Raw genomic sequence first — 18052 nt, forward strand, 5'->3', positions numbered from 1 at the left:
ACCCTTCGGATCGTGCCTACAGGATGTTGAAGGCTTTAGTACCTGGGGAAAGAGCCCAGGTTGCTAGCAGCTGCTTGGGAGGGAGGGCAACAGCAAACACTCACAGGACTCCTCCAATGCAAACCCAACCCTCTCATAAGCCGTGTTTTATGTGTTTTATGTATGTATTTTATTGTATATTGGGGTTTTTAATATTATTGTGATGATGTTTTCTGTTGTGCTGGTCTATGACCGAAATAAACAAACATTCATTCATTCAGGCCTTGTTCTCACAAATAGCATATGAGAAAGTAAACCTAGGCCTTTACTGTACCACTTAGGACCACAGGTGAAGGCTTCCTGATTCTAAGACTGTCTGCCAAAGGAAAATGAGCTGGGAGAAGGTCAAGCTGAAATTCCTCCCTCCGGCATGCTATTTTCCTTGTTTGTTTTTATTTTTTTTTTAAAAAAAAAACACCCTCATCATCATTTATTATACAGTCACAGACCCAATGAGAAATAGTGGCAGACATCATTAAGACTGTAAAAACACAATAATTAATTCATTATATAGAAGGCTTTGAGCATTATGACAGGAGCCCTCTACCTGCAGTCTGAAGTGGCACAATCCAGCCAGAAATTGATCTCAGTCTCTGTACTTTTTGTAGACAATGACCCTGATCCAACCAGTTATGCTGGATTAGCTAAAACTGGAAGCCACAACTATATTTCCAATCTTCCAGATTTGGCTATGATTGGAAACTACTACTATAATCTGTTTATTACCACAATACATGTACAGTGTGCATCTACAGTTCCCATCTATGACACTGGCAAGTGCAAGATGAGAAGTGAAAAGCACAAGACTGAAGTATCTCATATATATCCCAATGAAATCAAATGAGAGCCAGTGTAGCATGAGATAACTCAAAGTAATAACTGCCTTTGGAGCCTTATGGATCCTAAGTGCACCATTTTCCCACATGATCAGGGAACATCCATGCAACCACCATGGTAGGTCAGAGCATTGTCCCTTTCCTGCTCTAGGTCAGAGCTACAATGCAATGGAAATTTTTGGCTGGGACAGGAACATTGAACCAATGTCTGGGTGTCACAAGGGAATAATAGTGAACCAAGTTGATGGTTGTTGGTAAAAGGAAGGGAACAGTATTTCAGTTCCGCCCACTTTCCTACTGATAAGGGAAAGGCATGCTCAATGGCTCTGTCTTCTATGTAATTGAGGCCTTAGCTAGACCTAAAGTTTATCCCAGGATTGTCCTGGGGTCATCCCTGTTCATGTAAATGACAAACAGGATATCCCCGGAGCAGGCAGGGATGACCCCGGGTTGATCTCAGGATAAGCCTTAGGTCTAGCTAAGGCCTGAGGTGCAATCAATGGCCACCTTACTGCATTAGAGTGTTTTTCTGGGAAGGTGTAGGCTGGAGAATAACGGCATGAGAAAACAGTATGAATTTTAAATAGGGCCACATTTATTGAATGATCTGCAGAAGGGGTGAAGGCCTAAGCGGACAACCTATTCTCTGCCACTATGTTGGCTGTTGATGAATCAGGTGAGCATTCCCAGTCTGTGTCATGGTTCTTGTATTTCACCACACCACAGTCTTCCCCTTTTTGGGGTAGGGAGGCTTTCCATAGTCACCCCCTTTGTGCCATGGGGCTCTGAGTGGGTGAAGTTCAGCCCCAAAGGTAACCCTTATCTCACCAGCTGTGGCCACAAGTCTCAGAACTGGGAGCCTCAGGCATTTCCAATCATGTGAACAGTGCCACAGATTGCTCACCAACCCTAATCCTGCTTCAGATGCCCGCACATACCTGCCTACTGCCAAATGCAACCAAAATGTTTTAACACCGAATTAACCTATTTAGTGCTCTGAGTCTGTCTTACAGTGTGATGTAGACAAAAAAGCTCACAATAAATGTATATTGTGAGTTAAAAAAAATCCCACTTGGCCCCCGAATGGGCAATCAGCATGCCCACACTGCCTACAGGCAGGGAAAGAGGAAGCTGTGCAACAAAGAGGAGGTGGGGAGGAGTGAAAGCAGCTATATGGCTATGTAGTCCCCTCCCCATCCCAGTCTTCCACCCCTACCCACAATGGTCTCATCACACCCAGCTAGCCAAGCACGGTCGTAAGGCATTTCTTCCTTAAATGCAGGCTAAGCTTCATGTCAATTGCCCCTGGAAATCACTGGGCAGCCCTAACTTTAATCCTGGTTATGCTGAAATTTTTCTCCAGATTTGATGGAAAAGAAATTGCTTTTGAAATTATGTTCAAAGGAGGAGAAAAAAACTGGAGATGTGTGGTTCAGGGTTCCTATGCTGGCTTTACTTATGAAGTGGTTGGGGAAGTATGTGTGAGTGTCTTTTCTTTCACTGCACAATCATCTGCCCAGCAGCCTGTAGCCTCCCTGGTTTCCCACCCTTTTATTTATTTATTATTAATTATTAATATTAAAAACTTCAATTAAAGTTCAGGGGAAGATATCAAAGGCAACGCCTTCCCCATGGGACCTATTTTAGATTATGAATCACAGGCAGCCTGGGACCCTACAGAGAAATGGAGATATTTATTTTATTAATTTATTATTGCATTTATATCCCACCTTTTTTTTTCCTCCAAGGAACCCAAGGCGGCATACATAATCCTCTTTCTCCATTTTATCCTCACAACAACAACCCTGTGAGGTAGGCTGGGCTGAGAAGACTGTGACTGGCCCAATGTCACCCAGTGGGTTTCCATGGCTGAGTGGGGACTAGAACCCGGATCTCCTGACTCCTAGTCCAACACTCTAACCACTACACCACACTGAGATGTGTAATATAAAGGCTCTGTACCCCAAGTTGAGCATACCCCTGGTGACTGTAAGAACCTCCTCTTAGCTATATCCAAGATTGTGCATGTCGGTCACATTAGACTATGATGAAATGTTTGAAACTGGTTGATTCTGAACTCCCCCCTCCTTGTGTAAAGTAATGTTCCACTTATACTGACAATTATTAGGCATATAATGTCCAAAGAGTGGGAAAAGGAGGGTGCTGTGAAGGGAAGTGTATTTATTTTATTTATTTGAAACATTTGTATCCCACTCTATATCACTAGGATCTCAGGGCAGCATACAGATAAAATAATACAATATAAAACAATAAATATACACAGCTAAAAGCAAATTAAACCATTAATCAAGTTAAAACCAATCTATAATTTAAAAGTAGTTAAAAAAAGTGTATAATGAGTACCCCAAATAGTAAGATTGAAGAATTGCTATGGGGAAGGGATGTTTAGTGGAATTTAATTTACTAAACTGTGTACTCCAAGAAGTTAATGGTCAGAGGTTTCCCATAATCCCTGGCACAGCTGGTGGGTAACTATTGGTGATTTATTACTAAAACTAGTCCTACAGAAATGGGACTTGAGTTTTCCAGTGCTTAACTGGCAAATGATCGCCAATAATTTTTGTTTGTTTGCTTTAAATAGAAGTGCATTTTGAAAACATTCTTTATGCTTACATAAGGCTTATGTGGGTTATACATGCACATATACTTCTAAACTGTGTGTCCCTCTCTTGCTGTTTTTAGGTACATCTGTTATGCAAGTGACGGCCTCAGATGCCGATGACCCTACTTATGGAAATAGTGCCAAACTAGTTTACAGCATTCTTGAAGGTCAGCCGTACTTCTCTGTGGAAGCACAAACAGGTACTATTGAATAAGTCCTCTAACTACAAGAAAAACCTAGAATAGGGATTGGGAACCTCCAGATGTCGCTGGGATACAAATATCATTTAGAGATGTCAGAGAAATCCATTTGGGATATGGAGTTTGACTTGTTTTCCTGGGTTTGCCCCCCTGGTCTTTCTTCTGGTTCACCCTGTGGTCCCCAACTTGGTCAGCAAGTTGGGACTGTTCACGGATCTTCCAGAGAACCTTCTCTTTGGTTGCTCCCAGACTGTGGAATGGGCTGCCGGGAGAGATGCATCAACTTAATAGTCTTTCTGTGTTTAAGAAAGCCATAAAGACTGAACTCTTCTGGTAGGCCTACCAAGATGAATTTTAAAATGGCCTATGGTTAGTTTAATATTGTATCAGTTTTATATGTTTTTAATCAGTTTTATGCATTTTATGATATTTATATTTAATGTTGTTCCCCGCCTCGATTCAGAGGGAGAGGCGGGTAAAAATTATTATTTTTATTATTATTATTATTATTATTATTATTATTATTATTATTATTATTATCATTATTTTGCATTTTTTCTTGGCAGGTTTTGCAATTTGTGCACATTTCTGAGCAATTTGCACAAATTATGCATGCATTGCTCAGAAATTTCTTCAAATTGTGTTACCTGTGTGGGGGGAGGGGATCAAAAAGGTTCTGAAAGTTCATGGAAAAGCCCACAGCTCAGCTCAAAAATTCAAATTGTGTTGTTCATGCCACAAAACTTGCAGTGGCAGTGCAAGAAACTCTTAGAGGAAAAAATTAAGCTGAGCTGCAAAACATTCTCATGGAAAGTTCTACCTGTAAGAAGCCGTTGGAGGACTTCTCCTCCCTTTGGAGAAATTTGGTGAAATTCTCCCCCTCACCCCAATTTCTCTGTCCAAAAATGTGGTGGAGAATTTTGTGAGGCCATTTGTGCACAGCTGTAACAAAAACAGAAAGTTTATCAACTTCTCCAGAAGGTTTATCAAGTTGCATTCTGTTTGGTGGATCACAACATGGGCAGCCCCACTCTAAACCAAATCTCCTTTGGCTATGGTGGGTTTATAATCGCTGAACATTAATTGTCTGGCACAGGAGGAATCTGGGCCTGTACTAATGTACATGATTGTATAGGATACCAAGCTGGATTCTTATGGTGAACTGAATGTTTAAAGAAGGATTTCTTATCCCCTTTCCCTATTCTTGTGCCTGTAGGTATTATTAGAACTGCTCTTCCCAACATGGACCGAGAAGCAAAAGAAGAATATCACGTTGTCATACAAGCGAAGGACATGGGAGGACACATGGGAGGACTCTCAGGGACAACCAAAGTGACCATTACACTTACTGATGTCAACGACAACCCACCAAAGTTCCCGCAGAGTAAGTTAAGAACATAAAAAGACCCATGCTAGATCAGACCAAAGTTCCATCCAATGTAGCATCCTTTTTCTCATAGTGATCACCTATATGCCTCTGGGAAGCCCATATTGTTGGACCTCAGCCCGTAGTGATTCAGTTGCCTCTGAAAATTGAAGCACTATCTTCAGAGCCAGCTGATAAACCTATTGATAGACCTATTCTCCCTGCTCCTACTCCTGCCCATTCACCTACCCCCTCATATTCAGTAGCATACAGCTTTTGAAGATGGAGATACAAGCACCTTGGAGAATACTGCAGTGTTTCTAAGCAATCTACTTAAGTGTCACAGCACACACAGACTACCAGGTACACTAGGTAGGCCAAAAGTGGAGTTTACTGAGATGTACAAATGGATAGGTGCCATTGACTGTAATACTGTTTGCCTTGGGGCACATTGATGTCATGTCATAGCATAAGTGATCCTTGTGATCATAAATATTTTCTGTTCATGTTTATTTTAGTAACTTATATCCTATTTTTCTTCGAACAACTCACACAATAAAACACAATGCAAAAGATAAAAAGAAATCCCATATAAAATTAAAACACATATACATGTAAATCGTAGGGTTGCCATATTCTGAATCCACAAAACCGGGACATTTTTTTTTTGGGGGGGGGGGGTAGGATTTTTTTTTAAAAAAAACTGAGCAATATGTAAAGGTCTAGGGAAAGCCCAATTTTTCAATTAAAACATCAACAACTGTAAAACCAGACATCTTAAATTCACTGCAAGTTACTTCCAAGTAACAGATTTGAGGCTTGCAACTCAAATCCAAGGAGGTGGATTTTTGAAGGACGATTTTTGGGGGAGTGATTTTTCTTTACTTCCTCCCATCTCTCCTTTCCTCTCCTTTACCCCCTCATCCCCCACTCGCTCCCTCTCTACTGTCCCCTACAAAACTCTCTTTCTTCCCCCACAAATAACCCAGCAGCTCTGCCTCAGGCTTACCCTAAAGGTCTGACCACAACCAGCCAAGCTCACCAAACTCCTTGAATTGCATGGGACTCAGGTAGCCTGAGGAGAGCACATGCGCCTTTCCTCACTGTTGTTTCTCTCTACATAGCCACAGGCACAATAAGGTGAGTCACGGTGAGTGACTCAGATGACCCTGTGGAGGAACAGTGATGCTCTGGAAAAAGCACCAAATTGATGTGTCTTTTTCTCTACTGCTGCCGCTTCGCTGAGCAGGCTCGAGGCACCATTTTGGAGTTCAGAATTTCTCTGGCCAGCTGGACCAGGAATCCGGGATTCTTGCCCAGCTGGTCGGGACATTTCAGAATCTCCTGGAAATTTGGACATGTCTGGTTTTCCAGGATGTATGGCAACCCTACGCAAATGCCAACAACAAAACAACACCAACCATAAAGGTAATGGCATAAAAGTATCAATATCTAAGAGAACTACAATGCAGTCCTATTTCAATGGGCCTTATTCCCAGGTAAGTGGGTATAGTGCTGCAGCCATAATCAACTAAAACCCTTCTGGAATAAATATATTCTGGCCAAACTCCTAAACTAATTAAGTTTTGAGGCCAGGTATGCCCTCTTCAAGAGGACATTCAACAAAGTGGAAGTCACCATTGTAAAGAAGAGAGGATATACTTGACTGGTGATGCCATTTTCAGTGGCATCTCCAGTCCTATGCAGGCATTGATTTCCATGTAAAATTGACAAGAAAGGAGGGACAGCAAGGATTAGTACAGCTAAGCATGGAAGTTCTGCCCCCTCCATCTCTATCCTAGTTTTTCTCTGCCAATCTGAAGCTGACCTTCTTTAACTAACTTCATTTCTTTTTTATGCAAAAACAAAGCTAATTGCAACTGACCAGTCAAAGTAAACAGGCAAAGCACAGCTTACTGGACAAACATGGATTTTTTCCAGAGAGAAATCAGAGACATAGCCAAGGTCAAACACACAGGAAATCAGTCAAAACACAGTGTCAGGCAGACGTCCAAAGATTGGAGTACAGGGTACAGGATACAGGAGTTGCAGCAACAACACTATTTCCAACAAAGGTTAGACTGAGCATGCAGGCTTATGTTACTAGAGACTCCTGAGTCCCACCCAAGGCTCAGCTGTAGTACATTACAAGACTTGTTCCCAAGGAGTTCCATCCTCTTGAGGGGTTCTTCTTTGGAAGCAGGTGTAAAAACATACATATATTGGGGGAAGGGGGTCCAAAAGTGTGTGCAAATGTTTGTGCAAATGAATATCCACATGTAAATGCATATGGATTTTCATGCAGATTTTTTTTTAATTAATTAATTGCATTTATACCCCACCTCTTTTCCTCCAAGGAACTCAAGGTGTCATACATAATCCTCTTCCTTTCCGTTTCTGTAATCACAACAACAATCCTTTGAAGTGGGTTGGGCTGAGAGTTTGTGAGCTTCCATGGCCAAATGGAGACCACAACCCAGATCTCCACAACACACTGGCTCACAAACTGATATGGAAATGGGATGGACCAAACCTGTGTTTGGAAAAAAAAAAAAATAAGCATTACAGAAAGTGAAAGAGACATTTGTCCAACCCTAATCAAATACAGTTTGGGTTCAGTTATTACATGGCATAAATGACAACGTAAACCATAAGTTCCCGTTTTACAAAGTGGACAAACTGATGCATAAAGGGGTTAAACCATTTCCTAGTGGTATACCATGAACCATTTTCAAAGGCAGGATTAAGACACAGGGGTAGGTTTGGGGCTTGTATGCTCACTTTCAAAACATACTGGATGATGATGTTTTAAAAACATATCCCTGCTGAGATCAATAGGATGTGGTCTAGACTTTTTGTGGGAAGTGCTGAAAAAACTTGTTAACTGAGGCAGTTGAGACTACATTGGATCAAAGCAATAAAAATGCACTTCAGAGAGAAAATTTATGCATTGTAACAAGAGAGACTGAAGAAATGGTATCACCCTTCTTCCAGAACTTATTTTTATGTATTTGTGCACACTGTGAAATAGACAAGGATTCGTTCCTTAAAAGCAATCTCTATTTAGATTTCTTTTTTCTATCTCAGGAGTATGCAACAATTGCAGAATGTGTATGTCTGTTGCATTTCAGTGGATTTATCTGTTTTATGGAGACTTTGATTTCCACTTATTTTGAAGGCTGGTAGGTAGTTTTTGTACTTGGATGTTGATACCAAGGTACCAAATATATGTGTGGTACATCAAACATGAAGTCTCTATACATGTATTTTTTTTTTAATCACTGCTCCTTTTTAAAATGCAGGCAGGCAGAGGGCAATCATCATACTGATGCATTTTAAGGAAGAAAATGGTAAAACTACAAAATTGCACCCACTTATCAATCTGTTTCCATGCGATTCCTCAAAATATTAATTTCTAATAACATTTTTTTCTTTAAAATGCATTTCTGCCATACATTTTGATGCACCTTTGAACCAATTACTGTGTTAAAACGTTTGGAAAGTGCAAATGCTAGGAGATAACTAAGGCCTAATCTACACCAAGCAGAATATTGCACTATGAAAGTGTTATGGAAGCGGATTATAAAAGGCAGGAGCCACACTACTGCTTTATAAGCAGTATTGAAGTGCACAGTCAACCGTTGGGGCCCATTGACACAGCCCATATACCGGTTTCATACCACTTTTCTAGTGCCATCTCCTGCTTGGTGTAGATTAAGCCTAAGTCCCAATCCGCACATTGATCTGGGACATATCAGAATTCAGAAAGATTGAATTCCTCAAGCATCCTTAGTATGATGGGAAGGGAAAGAAATCACAGGGCTTCAGTTTTCCAAGTTCAAAATGATTGATATTAAGATTTCTAGTATTCATTATTACTAATTAATATTATTTATTTTATTTATTACCGAGAATTTCTATCCCATTTTTCAATTATGATGATGATGATGATGATGATGATGATGATGCTGCTACAGGATAAAATCATGATAAAATAAAAATAAAACCAATAATTAATTGATTTTATCTGTACACTGCCCTGAGATCCCAATGATATAGGGTGGTATGCAAATGTTTAAATAAATAAATATAATAATAATAATAATAATAATAATAATAATAATAATATATTTATTTATTACCCACCTCTCCCTCTGGATTGAAGCAGGGAACAATGTAGAATACAAAAATATTAAACATACAGAAAACAATAAAACAATGATAATAAAAATGAAGCGACCAATCGTATGGACCCTAGACATTGTCTGAGGGACCATTGTATATTGGGGATTCCTTCCTCTGGGGTCAGAGACAGCTCTCTGACCTCAGAAGGCGGACTCAGACACGTGTCCCTTCTCTTGCCCCCTCACAGTTGACACAGAAAGTATGCTCTGGCTGGCCTCCAAGGTTGGAAAATTGACCTCGAGAGGGGGAAAAGAGGACATTCTGGTGATGGAGAAGGAAGGGAAATAATAATAATGATGATGATGATGATGATGATGATGATGATGATGTCTTAGGGACTCTGCAAGCAGCCCTCCTGTCTGCCCAAACTATCTGGACAGGGCTTCTTCTTTTGGGCTTCCAGGTAGCACAAGCAGCTACAGAAACTCCATCCAGAGCACCTAATGTGTGTATATATTTTAAGTCTTTCCTTTAACTTAAGAGACAATTGTGTTCCTCTCAGGCACTCTGCAGGCAGCCTCTTTGGCTGCTCACATTCTGCAAAGCCCAGGAGAGAAGAGATAGGAAGTGTGGAGTGCCTCTTTAGCAGAGAGCAGAGAGTTTCATGACAATAGCAGGTGGGGCTCCGCACAGCACAAGCTCAGATCCACATCAGGGGAAATCCGATACATTCCTTCAGGGACTGGCAGTTTGCTCAATGAATGTGGATTCGTATTCAGGCAAAAGCCATGAAGCCATCCCTTTCTTCTGTAGGTGCATTTTATCTGCACCCCTTTATTTTCATAGACTTTCTGGCTTCTGGATGAACGACTTTGAATACATGATCTGAAACCCAACTGGGATTTGAAGGTTTAATTTATTTTTGGGGGAAGGTATTTTTTTCTCTGGATTTCTTCATTTACATCTGCTACATGGACGATGATCTCCATGTCACAATACATTCTGCATTTTGTTTGCATGGTCCTATAGCAAGGGGTGTGCAACTTCGAGGAACCATGTGCTAGCCATGAATAAGCATTTGCCCCCCAAACCTACAGCTTTTGCTGTTTAGAACGGGGAATAGGATCAAGGTGAAGGTGGAAAACATGAATCCATATGTACCTGCAGTGACCAGATTGAGAATCAGGTGCCTGAATATGTGGGGTTGGGACCAGATTTAGTCATGAGCAATTTAGATTTAGGGATGCACATATTTGGTTAAATCCATTTTGTCTGTGCTCTATGGGCTGTCAGGTGTCTTTCATTCAGATGTCTGCACATTGACAGAATCAGATGTTTTTAATGGCTCTGTGAGAATTTCGTTCCACTTGTGCCAGTGTGAATTCACACAAATCATCCCCAAAGTTTTTTTTAATACAATTAATAATACCAGTTTGCAAGTTTGCACAACCGAGAAATAGTCCATCTTTTGCAGAAGCCCCACGCCAGATTCAACAAAATCTGAACTCATTTGGATTGGTTGCAGATTTCTCTGGCATCCTTATTTTTGCCCCACTGATTTCAGTCAGTTTACTCCAAGCATGATTAAATTGGGACCCAACCTGTAGTTTTTACTTGATTAGCACTCTGAATCACAATAAAAATTTCAATATGTGGAAGCAGCATCCCAATGCAGTACTCTGCAGTTTTGGATCAATTGGTTGCTGGGCTGTTCATGTTTGGATTTGGTGGAGGTTCTGCTTTCTTGTGTCCCCTCCTCTTTTTCTTTTCTTTTTTGCATTACATTGGGTTTAATCTGTCCCAACATGCCTGGCAAGGAGGCCCTGAAAACCTGCCAAAGAAGCTCTATGCGTTAGGGAAGTGTCTGGAACGTATTGTAGGATGAACTCTCATTTTGGCATGTGACCTGAGAATGCATGCTGAAGTGCAACCCAAACTCCTTGGTGGTAGTAAAATTATAGAGAAAGATAGGTAGGCCATGGTTAGATCTACCCAGTCTAGCATGACAGAGGGGGTATGATCTCGTGATTATGGTTATTGTGAGATCTCTCCCTCTGTCTACACATGGCCATGCAATGTCCTAGGAGGAAGAGGACATCACACCCGCCATGTATATTTTTTAAAAGAGGAAGGAGTACATGAACGCTCAAACAGCGAATGTGTGTGTGTTTTTAATAAATAAATACATTTCCCTACTCCCCCCCCCCCCATGAGCATAGAGCTCCTCAGGAGCTCTTTACCCTATGTCCAGGTCCCTGCGGTTACTCACGAGGAGACAGGACAACCCACGACGCCTGCCCAAATGTTCCACAGTCTCGGGATCATCCTGAGACCACAGAAAAAGCAGGATTAAAGGCTATGCTGATATCCCAGGGCAAGGGAGGGATCATCTCTCCCTGCTTCCGGGATCCCCTGTGCATCATGTGGATGCACAGGGGTGATCTTGGGGTGATCCCTGGGATATTGGCAGGTCTCACCATGGCTGTAGTGACAGGCCATCTGTCAATAGCAGGCCAGCACTACCAATAGGCAGAGCGAGACGGCCGCCTCAGTTGGCAGATGCTGGGGCATGAGGATGCTGGAAGACAGAGATGTGAGCACCATGTGACCTGCTTTGTCCCCTCTAAACTAGCCTGCTACACTCAGGTGTGGTGGTGCACACTGTTCTGTCACTTGTGTTGTAAGATTCAACTTCCACCTGTCCGGAATTGGGGGGTGGGGACATCACCTTGCCCTTCATCTTAGACTGTGAAATGTCTTGAGCTAGCCCTGGTCCATAGGGCTATAGCCCATAAAGTGCCAGAGTCTCAGCATGTGATGTGGTACTTCTTACACCTACAGATTAAGCAAGTCAAAGTAATACACATAATTACCCTATTCAGTTGACAATTCAGGGAATGTGGTTATGCTAAATACATGTCACTGTGCTTACTACTAAGCACACCTAGCATTGCTGCCACATTACTGCAGAACCACATCCATTACCCATTTAGCCTAACCACACCCTAACTAGGTATATCTCTGCTGATCTCTTCAGTCCTCTGACTGGTGATCCAGCATCCCAGCATCCCTTGCAGCATGCATGGCCTGGGCAGCCATTTCCTGGCTGAGGCTGGTGGCCATGTTGAAGCTGTAGTGGCCATGGGTTATGAAGCAATGAGGTTATGTACCAACCATAGTTAAGGGGAATGCTTTACACATGACACACTAAGGCCTAATCTAGACCAAGCAGGATATAGCGGTATGAAAGCTGCATATGTCAAGAAATACTTTTGTAAGCCGCCATGAGAGCCTTTTTTGGCTGAATGGCGGCATAAAAATCCTTAAATAAATAAATAAATAAATATGGTATGGGTTAATGGGCCCCATCAGTTGTCAGTGCACTTCAATAGCGCTATAAAGCAGTAGTGTCGCTCCTGCCTCTTATATACTGCTTCCTACCACTTTCATAGTGCAATATCCTGCTTGGTCTAGATTTGGCCTAAGTCTTCATGGTTAGCCACAAATGGTTGACCAGCATGGTTTAGCATGTCATCTGAACAGGGTCAAAGAAGCTAAACATAATGGTTCATTTACCGATAATCACTCTCTGTCTAGGTGTTTACCAGATGCCAATATCAGAAGCAGCCATCCCGGGAGAGGAAGCTGGAAGAGTGAAGGCCAAAGATCCAGATATTGGAGAAAATGGCTTGGTAACTTACAACATTATCGACGGAGACGGTATAGAGATGTTTGAAATTACAACAGATTATGAGACTCAGGAAGGGGTTGTGAAGCTTAAGAAGGTAAGCAATGCAATCCTTTCATTCCTGTTAATGGATAATATACTTCATTTTCATTCCATGCCTCGCAGAAAATATAATAGCCATAGATTATCACTCATGGTAAGAAAATCACAGCAAATGCAGTTTTGGATAATTTGTTTATGAAGCTATGATTAACTTCCAGCATCCCATTTTACTGTTATCTGCTAATGCCTGGAGCCAGAATGGAAGGAAAGAGATTATGAAAAGGAAGCATTGATGCATAGAAGCTTCTTAACATCTTTTTAAAGTGAAGAAAGTACATTATTCTTTTACTGATCTTCCACTTGAGAAATCAACACCGTTCGCTCTTCAAAGCATATTGTGTATTAACTTGGAAATAAATGATGGGATTGCTTTGGTTATAAATCAAGCATTCATTTTCAAGTTGGCAGTACAGTGTGAATTTTCGGATAATGTGAAAATTACAAGGGATTTCTCTTTGTGCTTGCTTTTCTGATGAAAACTTAATTTCAGCTGTCAATATTCCTTCCAAATGCATTATGTGCTGAGAGAGAGAAACAGGAAAAGAAGAGAAAAGAAAGCAAACCTAGGCTGAACAGTATTATGGGCCCATCAAGAGATTCAGCCCGCCTAAACCACTTGACGGGTTTCTGCTTGCAATTCAAAATGAAGTTGTCTTTCATAATGCAGCCGATGTTACTGCCAAAATCAAGCTCAGCATCTAATACAAAGCCCCAAATGAAAGCCGCAATGCCCAACTTCATTAATGTCCACATTTTAAACAACTCTGCGAATTCATTGTCCTCTCTGTACGTGTTATACAGACTGAAAAATTCTCAGGACATCCTAAGCAATCAGATCCAAAGTGTCGTGTTGGTTCAATGACGAAAGCCCTGCTCTTGAGGAGCTCAATGCACATGGTGGGACCACCATCAAGAAGCTGAGGCTGCTGAATTAGCTGGACAGTGGTGGATTCTATCTGAGTAGTATTCTGCTCCAGATTTTGCCACAGAATGGAATATGGAGGAGAAGTTTCTATTTTGAATTGGGTTCTGAAGGACTACATTCATAATTTTTGAGGGGTGTGTGGAACCTTAACTATGAACATTTTGTTACTAATACTTCATTTTATTTATTTTTTTGGTCTTTTTAAAAAGTGAAATGATGGGATACTGCAATTGAAAGCAATCATGAAAGTGAAAGAGGTTGCAGTCCTGAAAATGTTTGCTGAGATACAACATGTTTGAAGACCCTCTTGTCCCAAAGCTTCTGTCACTGAGCCATATTTCATCCTTCAGCAGACATGTTTAGGCTATAGCCTTTTCTGATCTACCATTTTTTTAAATTAATGAAGCCATCATCTAAATAGTGCAATTGTGGAAAAAAGGGGTAAAAACACTCACTTTTGAGTAAATTGTATGTGTGCAGAATTCTATCACTTACGTTTTGGAATCCAGATTCACATGTGGATTTAACTAAACCCAGACAGAAGCAACTAAATGTCAGAATCTCAAGAACAAGAACAGAACAAAAATGATCCATTCTGCTCAATGCTGCTGAATGAGGGATACTTTCAGTTCTGGCTCTAGGATTTTTACTATCGACTGAGAGTCTCTTTAACCTGGAAGAGAGGGAACATGCAAACCAAGAAAAATCTCATATCACTTCTGATCTTTTTGGATGCCCTGTGCTAGACATTAGGAAGTGCATTGTTGTCTGTCAATACTGAGGCACCAGAAAATGTCTCAAACTTGCCTATACTTTACTTTTGACATTAATATTGTATTTGAAATATTTATTTTCAGGGCTACCTTATAGATATACCTTATAGCCTTATAGCCTATACCTTATAGCCTTGTAGATGAAAAGATGTACACCAAACATCAGGGATCCTTGCCCTTTCATTCATTTAGAGAGAAGACCTATGACAGAGAGTAACTAGAGAGGGGCATAGGGTAGTTTGACTCTGAGGCTGCCTTCAGAGCCAGGAGGAAAATAAAAATCCATGCTTCCCTTTGTAGCCATAGTGTGCCAGGTACCTCTCTGCACTCAGAAAATGGAGCATGGAGATGGGAAAAGGGGGTCACTCCTGGGGCAGAGAGGGGAGGAAACCAGGGAGAGGGCTTTCTCTGTTGTGGCACCCCAACTGTGGAATGCCCTCCCCTTGGAGGCTCAACTGGTGCCAACACTGATTTCATTTCAACGCCAAGTAAAAATATGGCTTTTTAACAAAGCCTTTAATTGTTAAATTCACTAAGACAGCACATTGTTTTAACTGTTTTTACTGCTTTTTCATGGTTAAATTTGTTTTTAGCTGTGTATGTTTATTGTTTTATACTGTATGCTTTTATCTGTATGTTGCCCTGAGATCTTAATGATATAGGATGGGATACAAATGTTTTAAATGAGTAAATAAATAGCTGTGATAAAATGCATCCTATGGCCACCCCAGCCTCTTTCTCTCTCTCTCTCTCTCTCTGCAACATTGCAGCTAGACAGGCAAAATTGCCCATCTAGCAGAAATGCTGGTAAGTTGGAGCATGGAGACGAAGATCACCACCACTGCCTGTCCACCCTGCTTTGGATACTTGGCAGCCATTCAAGTTGGGAGGCTGTTGGCAATCCATGTAGGACTGCAACCTTAAGCTCCAAATTTCAAATTCTGAAATTTTGAACGTTGTGAGGAATATATATCACGTCCACTGTTTAACATATTCACATTCTTGATCCTTAAGACAAAATATGTGGGGTGACATAATTGTGCATGCATATTTGGGAGATATTCACAAAAGAAAAAAAATTAAACAGAAGAATCTTGTCAAAGCAGCCTTAGCATTGATTCTGAGTGACGAACTGTGTTCCTGTTTCTTTCAGCATGTGGATTATGAAACCAAAAGGACCTACAGTCTGAAAGTAGAGGCAGCCAATATACATATTGACCCAAAGTTCATCAGCAATGGACCATTCAAGGATACCGTAACTGTGAAAATTAACGTGGAGGATGCTGATGAGCCACCAATATTTTTAGAGCCAACGTATATTTTTAGAGTGGAAGAGAACGCAGGCCCTGGAGCTTCAGTTGGGAGGGTCCGTGCCAAAGACCCGGATGCTAAAAACAGTCCCATAAAGTAGGTTTGCAAAAGAGGAAATATGGCTTATAAAATTAGTGCTGTCCTGAAAATTTCTCCCACATCTTTTTTGACCATTCTCATTCAATTTGCTAGAAACGTTCAAAAACGAAATTCAAAGGGGAAGAAATTTTGGAGAAAATTTCATGGGTTGGGTTCGAATGTTCTTGAGGCATGCGTATGAGTGTCCAGTCTTTCACTTTACAGTCACTGCTCTGTAATTTTATTCGTTTGGAAGATCCTGGGGAAGGTACTGAACCCTATAAAGAATGACAACCAGAGCTAAGCCAAAATTTCTTGGAATGATCGTTTTCAGATGACATGCTAAGCCGTGGTGGTTAAGCGTTTTGAGCTAAACATTACAGCTAGAGTGTCATGTGAACAATGACAATGTGTCATGTGAACCATTCTTAACCATAGTGGCTACATAACCACGGTTTAAACAGGGGCACTAAACATGTACTGCACAATGTTTAGGGGCCTAACCATGGTTTAGTGTGTTGTCTGAACAGGCCCAATATGATTTTTTTCACAGAAATGTACTGAAAAGTTCCTTGTCTTACCCATTACAAATAAAAGGCAACTTCACGGAATTTCCCCAAATTTTGTTCCTCAGGTTTTGGTGGGTTTCACCTTCTCACCACCCAATGCCAGGTCTAGAATATTGTCAAGAATGCAATACAATCCCAACACAGTTGCTGCTGTTGCCACTTGCAGTGGCAGTGCAAAAAGCAAAACAAAACATATACACACATACACACAAAACAAACCCTAAAACCCTTCCAAAAAAAAAAAAGAAAGGAGCTGTGCTACAACCCTTGCCAATTATTGGAGAATTTATCCTTCCACTGCAGAAATTTGGTGAAATCACCTCCCTACTTTCTTTGCCCACAGATAGGATGGATAATTTCAAGAGGTCATTTGAGTACAGCTCTAGATATAATTAAGCAAACTTCCCCAGTGGTAATTTAAAAATCTGTAAATCTATAGCACCTTTTAGGCATTATAATCTCTCATGCCATTAGAACTGTATAAGACACAGGAGGGTCAAGCGCACATGCTCAGACTTCTCCATTACTATCTTCATTGCCTTCAAGCTCAGGGGCAGTATCCAATGTCACCATTCCACATGCTCAAATAGTGCTGCTGAACCTTTCCATTGCACAAGCTGTTGCCCATTATGCTAGCGCAACCAGTTATACAATGAGTTGTGCAGCCCATTCTATAATGGGTTGCACAATGGGTTGCGCAACCACTTGCACAATGGGTTTCACAAGAGTTATGAGTAACTGGTCACACAAGCATAATGCACAACCACTTGTAGAACTGTTCCTCTGCAAACATAACTTTAGTTGGGTTCTTCTCTTGCACATAGTTCAGAAGCTAGTATTGCAATGCCGTTTGTGCTAATGGAATGACACAGTTGGATACAGCCCTAGGATTCTAACTGACATGAAAACCCTACAAAAAGAGCAGGTTGTCAGCTACACAAATATTTATTTATTTATTACATTTATATACTGCCCCATAGCCGAAGCTCTCTGGGCGGTTTACAAAAGTTAAAACAGTAAACATTAAAAAAGTATACAAAATTTAAGAATCATCAGAAACATAAAAACAACAATATAAAAACAACAGTATCTATTTAAAAACAACTGTTCTGGGGTCCGTTAAAAAACAAACTTAGCCTTGTTAAATGCTGTTAAATGCCTGGGAGAAGAGAAAAGTCTTAACCTGGCAGCTGAAAGATAGCAAATAGCTCCAGAGACTGTGATGGAGGGACAGAGCTAAGATGCGCATCCCTGCCCCCACTTCATGTGTATCCAACCTTATGGGTACGTAACACACTAACTTGGCTAATTTTGCCTATACATAATTTAAGATTTTTAACTTTAGGCCATCTCCCTTCCTTCCCTGCCCTCTCTGGTTATTTACATATCAGTGAGATTAGGGGGGAAATAGCAAATA

At 40.9% G+C, this 18052-nt stretch overlaps 1 protein-coding gene across 1 annotated transcript in view; it reads left to right on the forward strand.

Annotated features, from left to right (window-relative positions):
- Positions 1-18052, forward strand: part of CDH11 (cadherin 11) — a 127534-nt gene that overhangs the window by 85354 nt on the left and 24128 nt on the right. The window contains exons 5-8 of the mRNA XM_063141393.1: positions 3579-3698; positions 4915-5082; positions 12787-12974; positions 15831-16084. Of these exons, the coding sequence (XP_062997463.1) occupies positions 3579-3698; positions 4915-5082; positions 12787-12974; positions 15831-16084 (730 nt within the window). The remainder of the gene's footprint in view (positions 1-3578; positions 3699-4914; positions 5083-12786; positions 12975-15830; positions 16085-18052) is intronic.

This window comes from Elgaria multicarinata, chromosome 14 (genome assembly GCF_023053635.1).
Source record: "Elgaria multicarinata webbii isolate HBS135686 ecotype San Diego chromosome 14, rElgMul1.1.pri, whole genome shotgun sequence".
In the NCBI taxonomy this organism is placed as follows: Eukaryota; Metazoa; Chordata; class Lepidosauria; order Squamata; family Anguidae; genus Elgaria; species Elgaria multicarinata.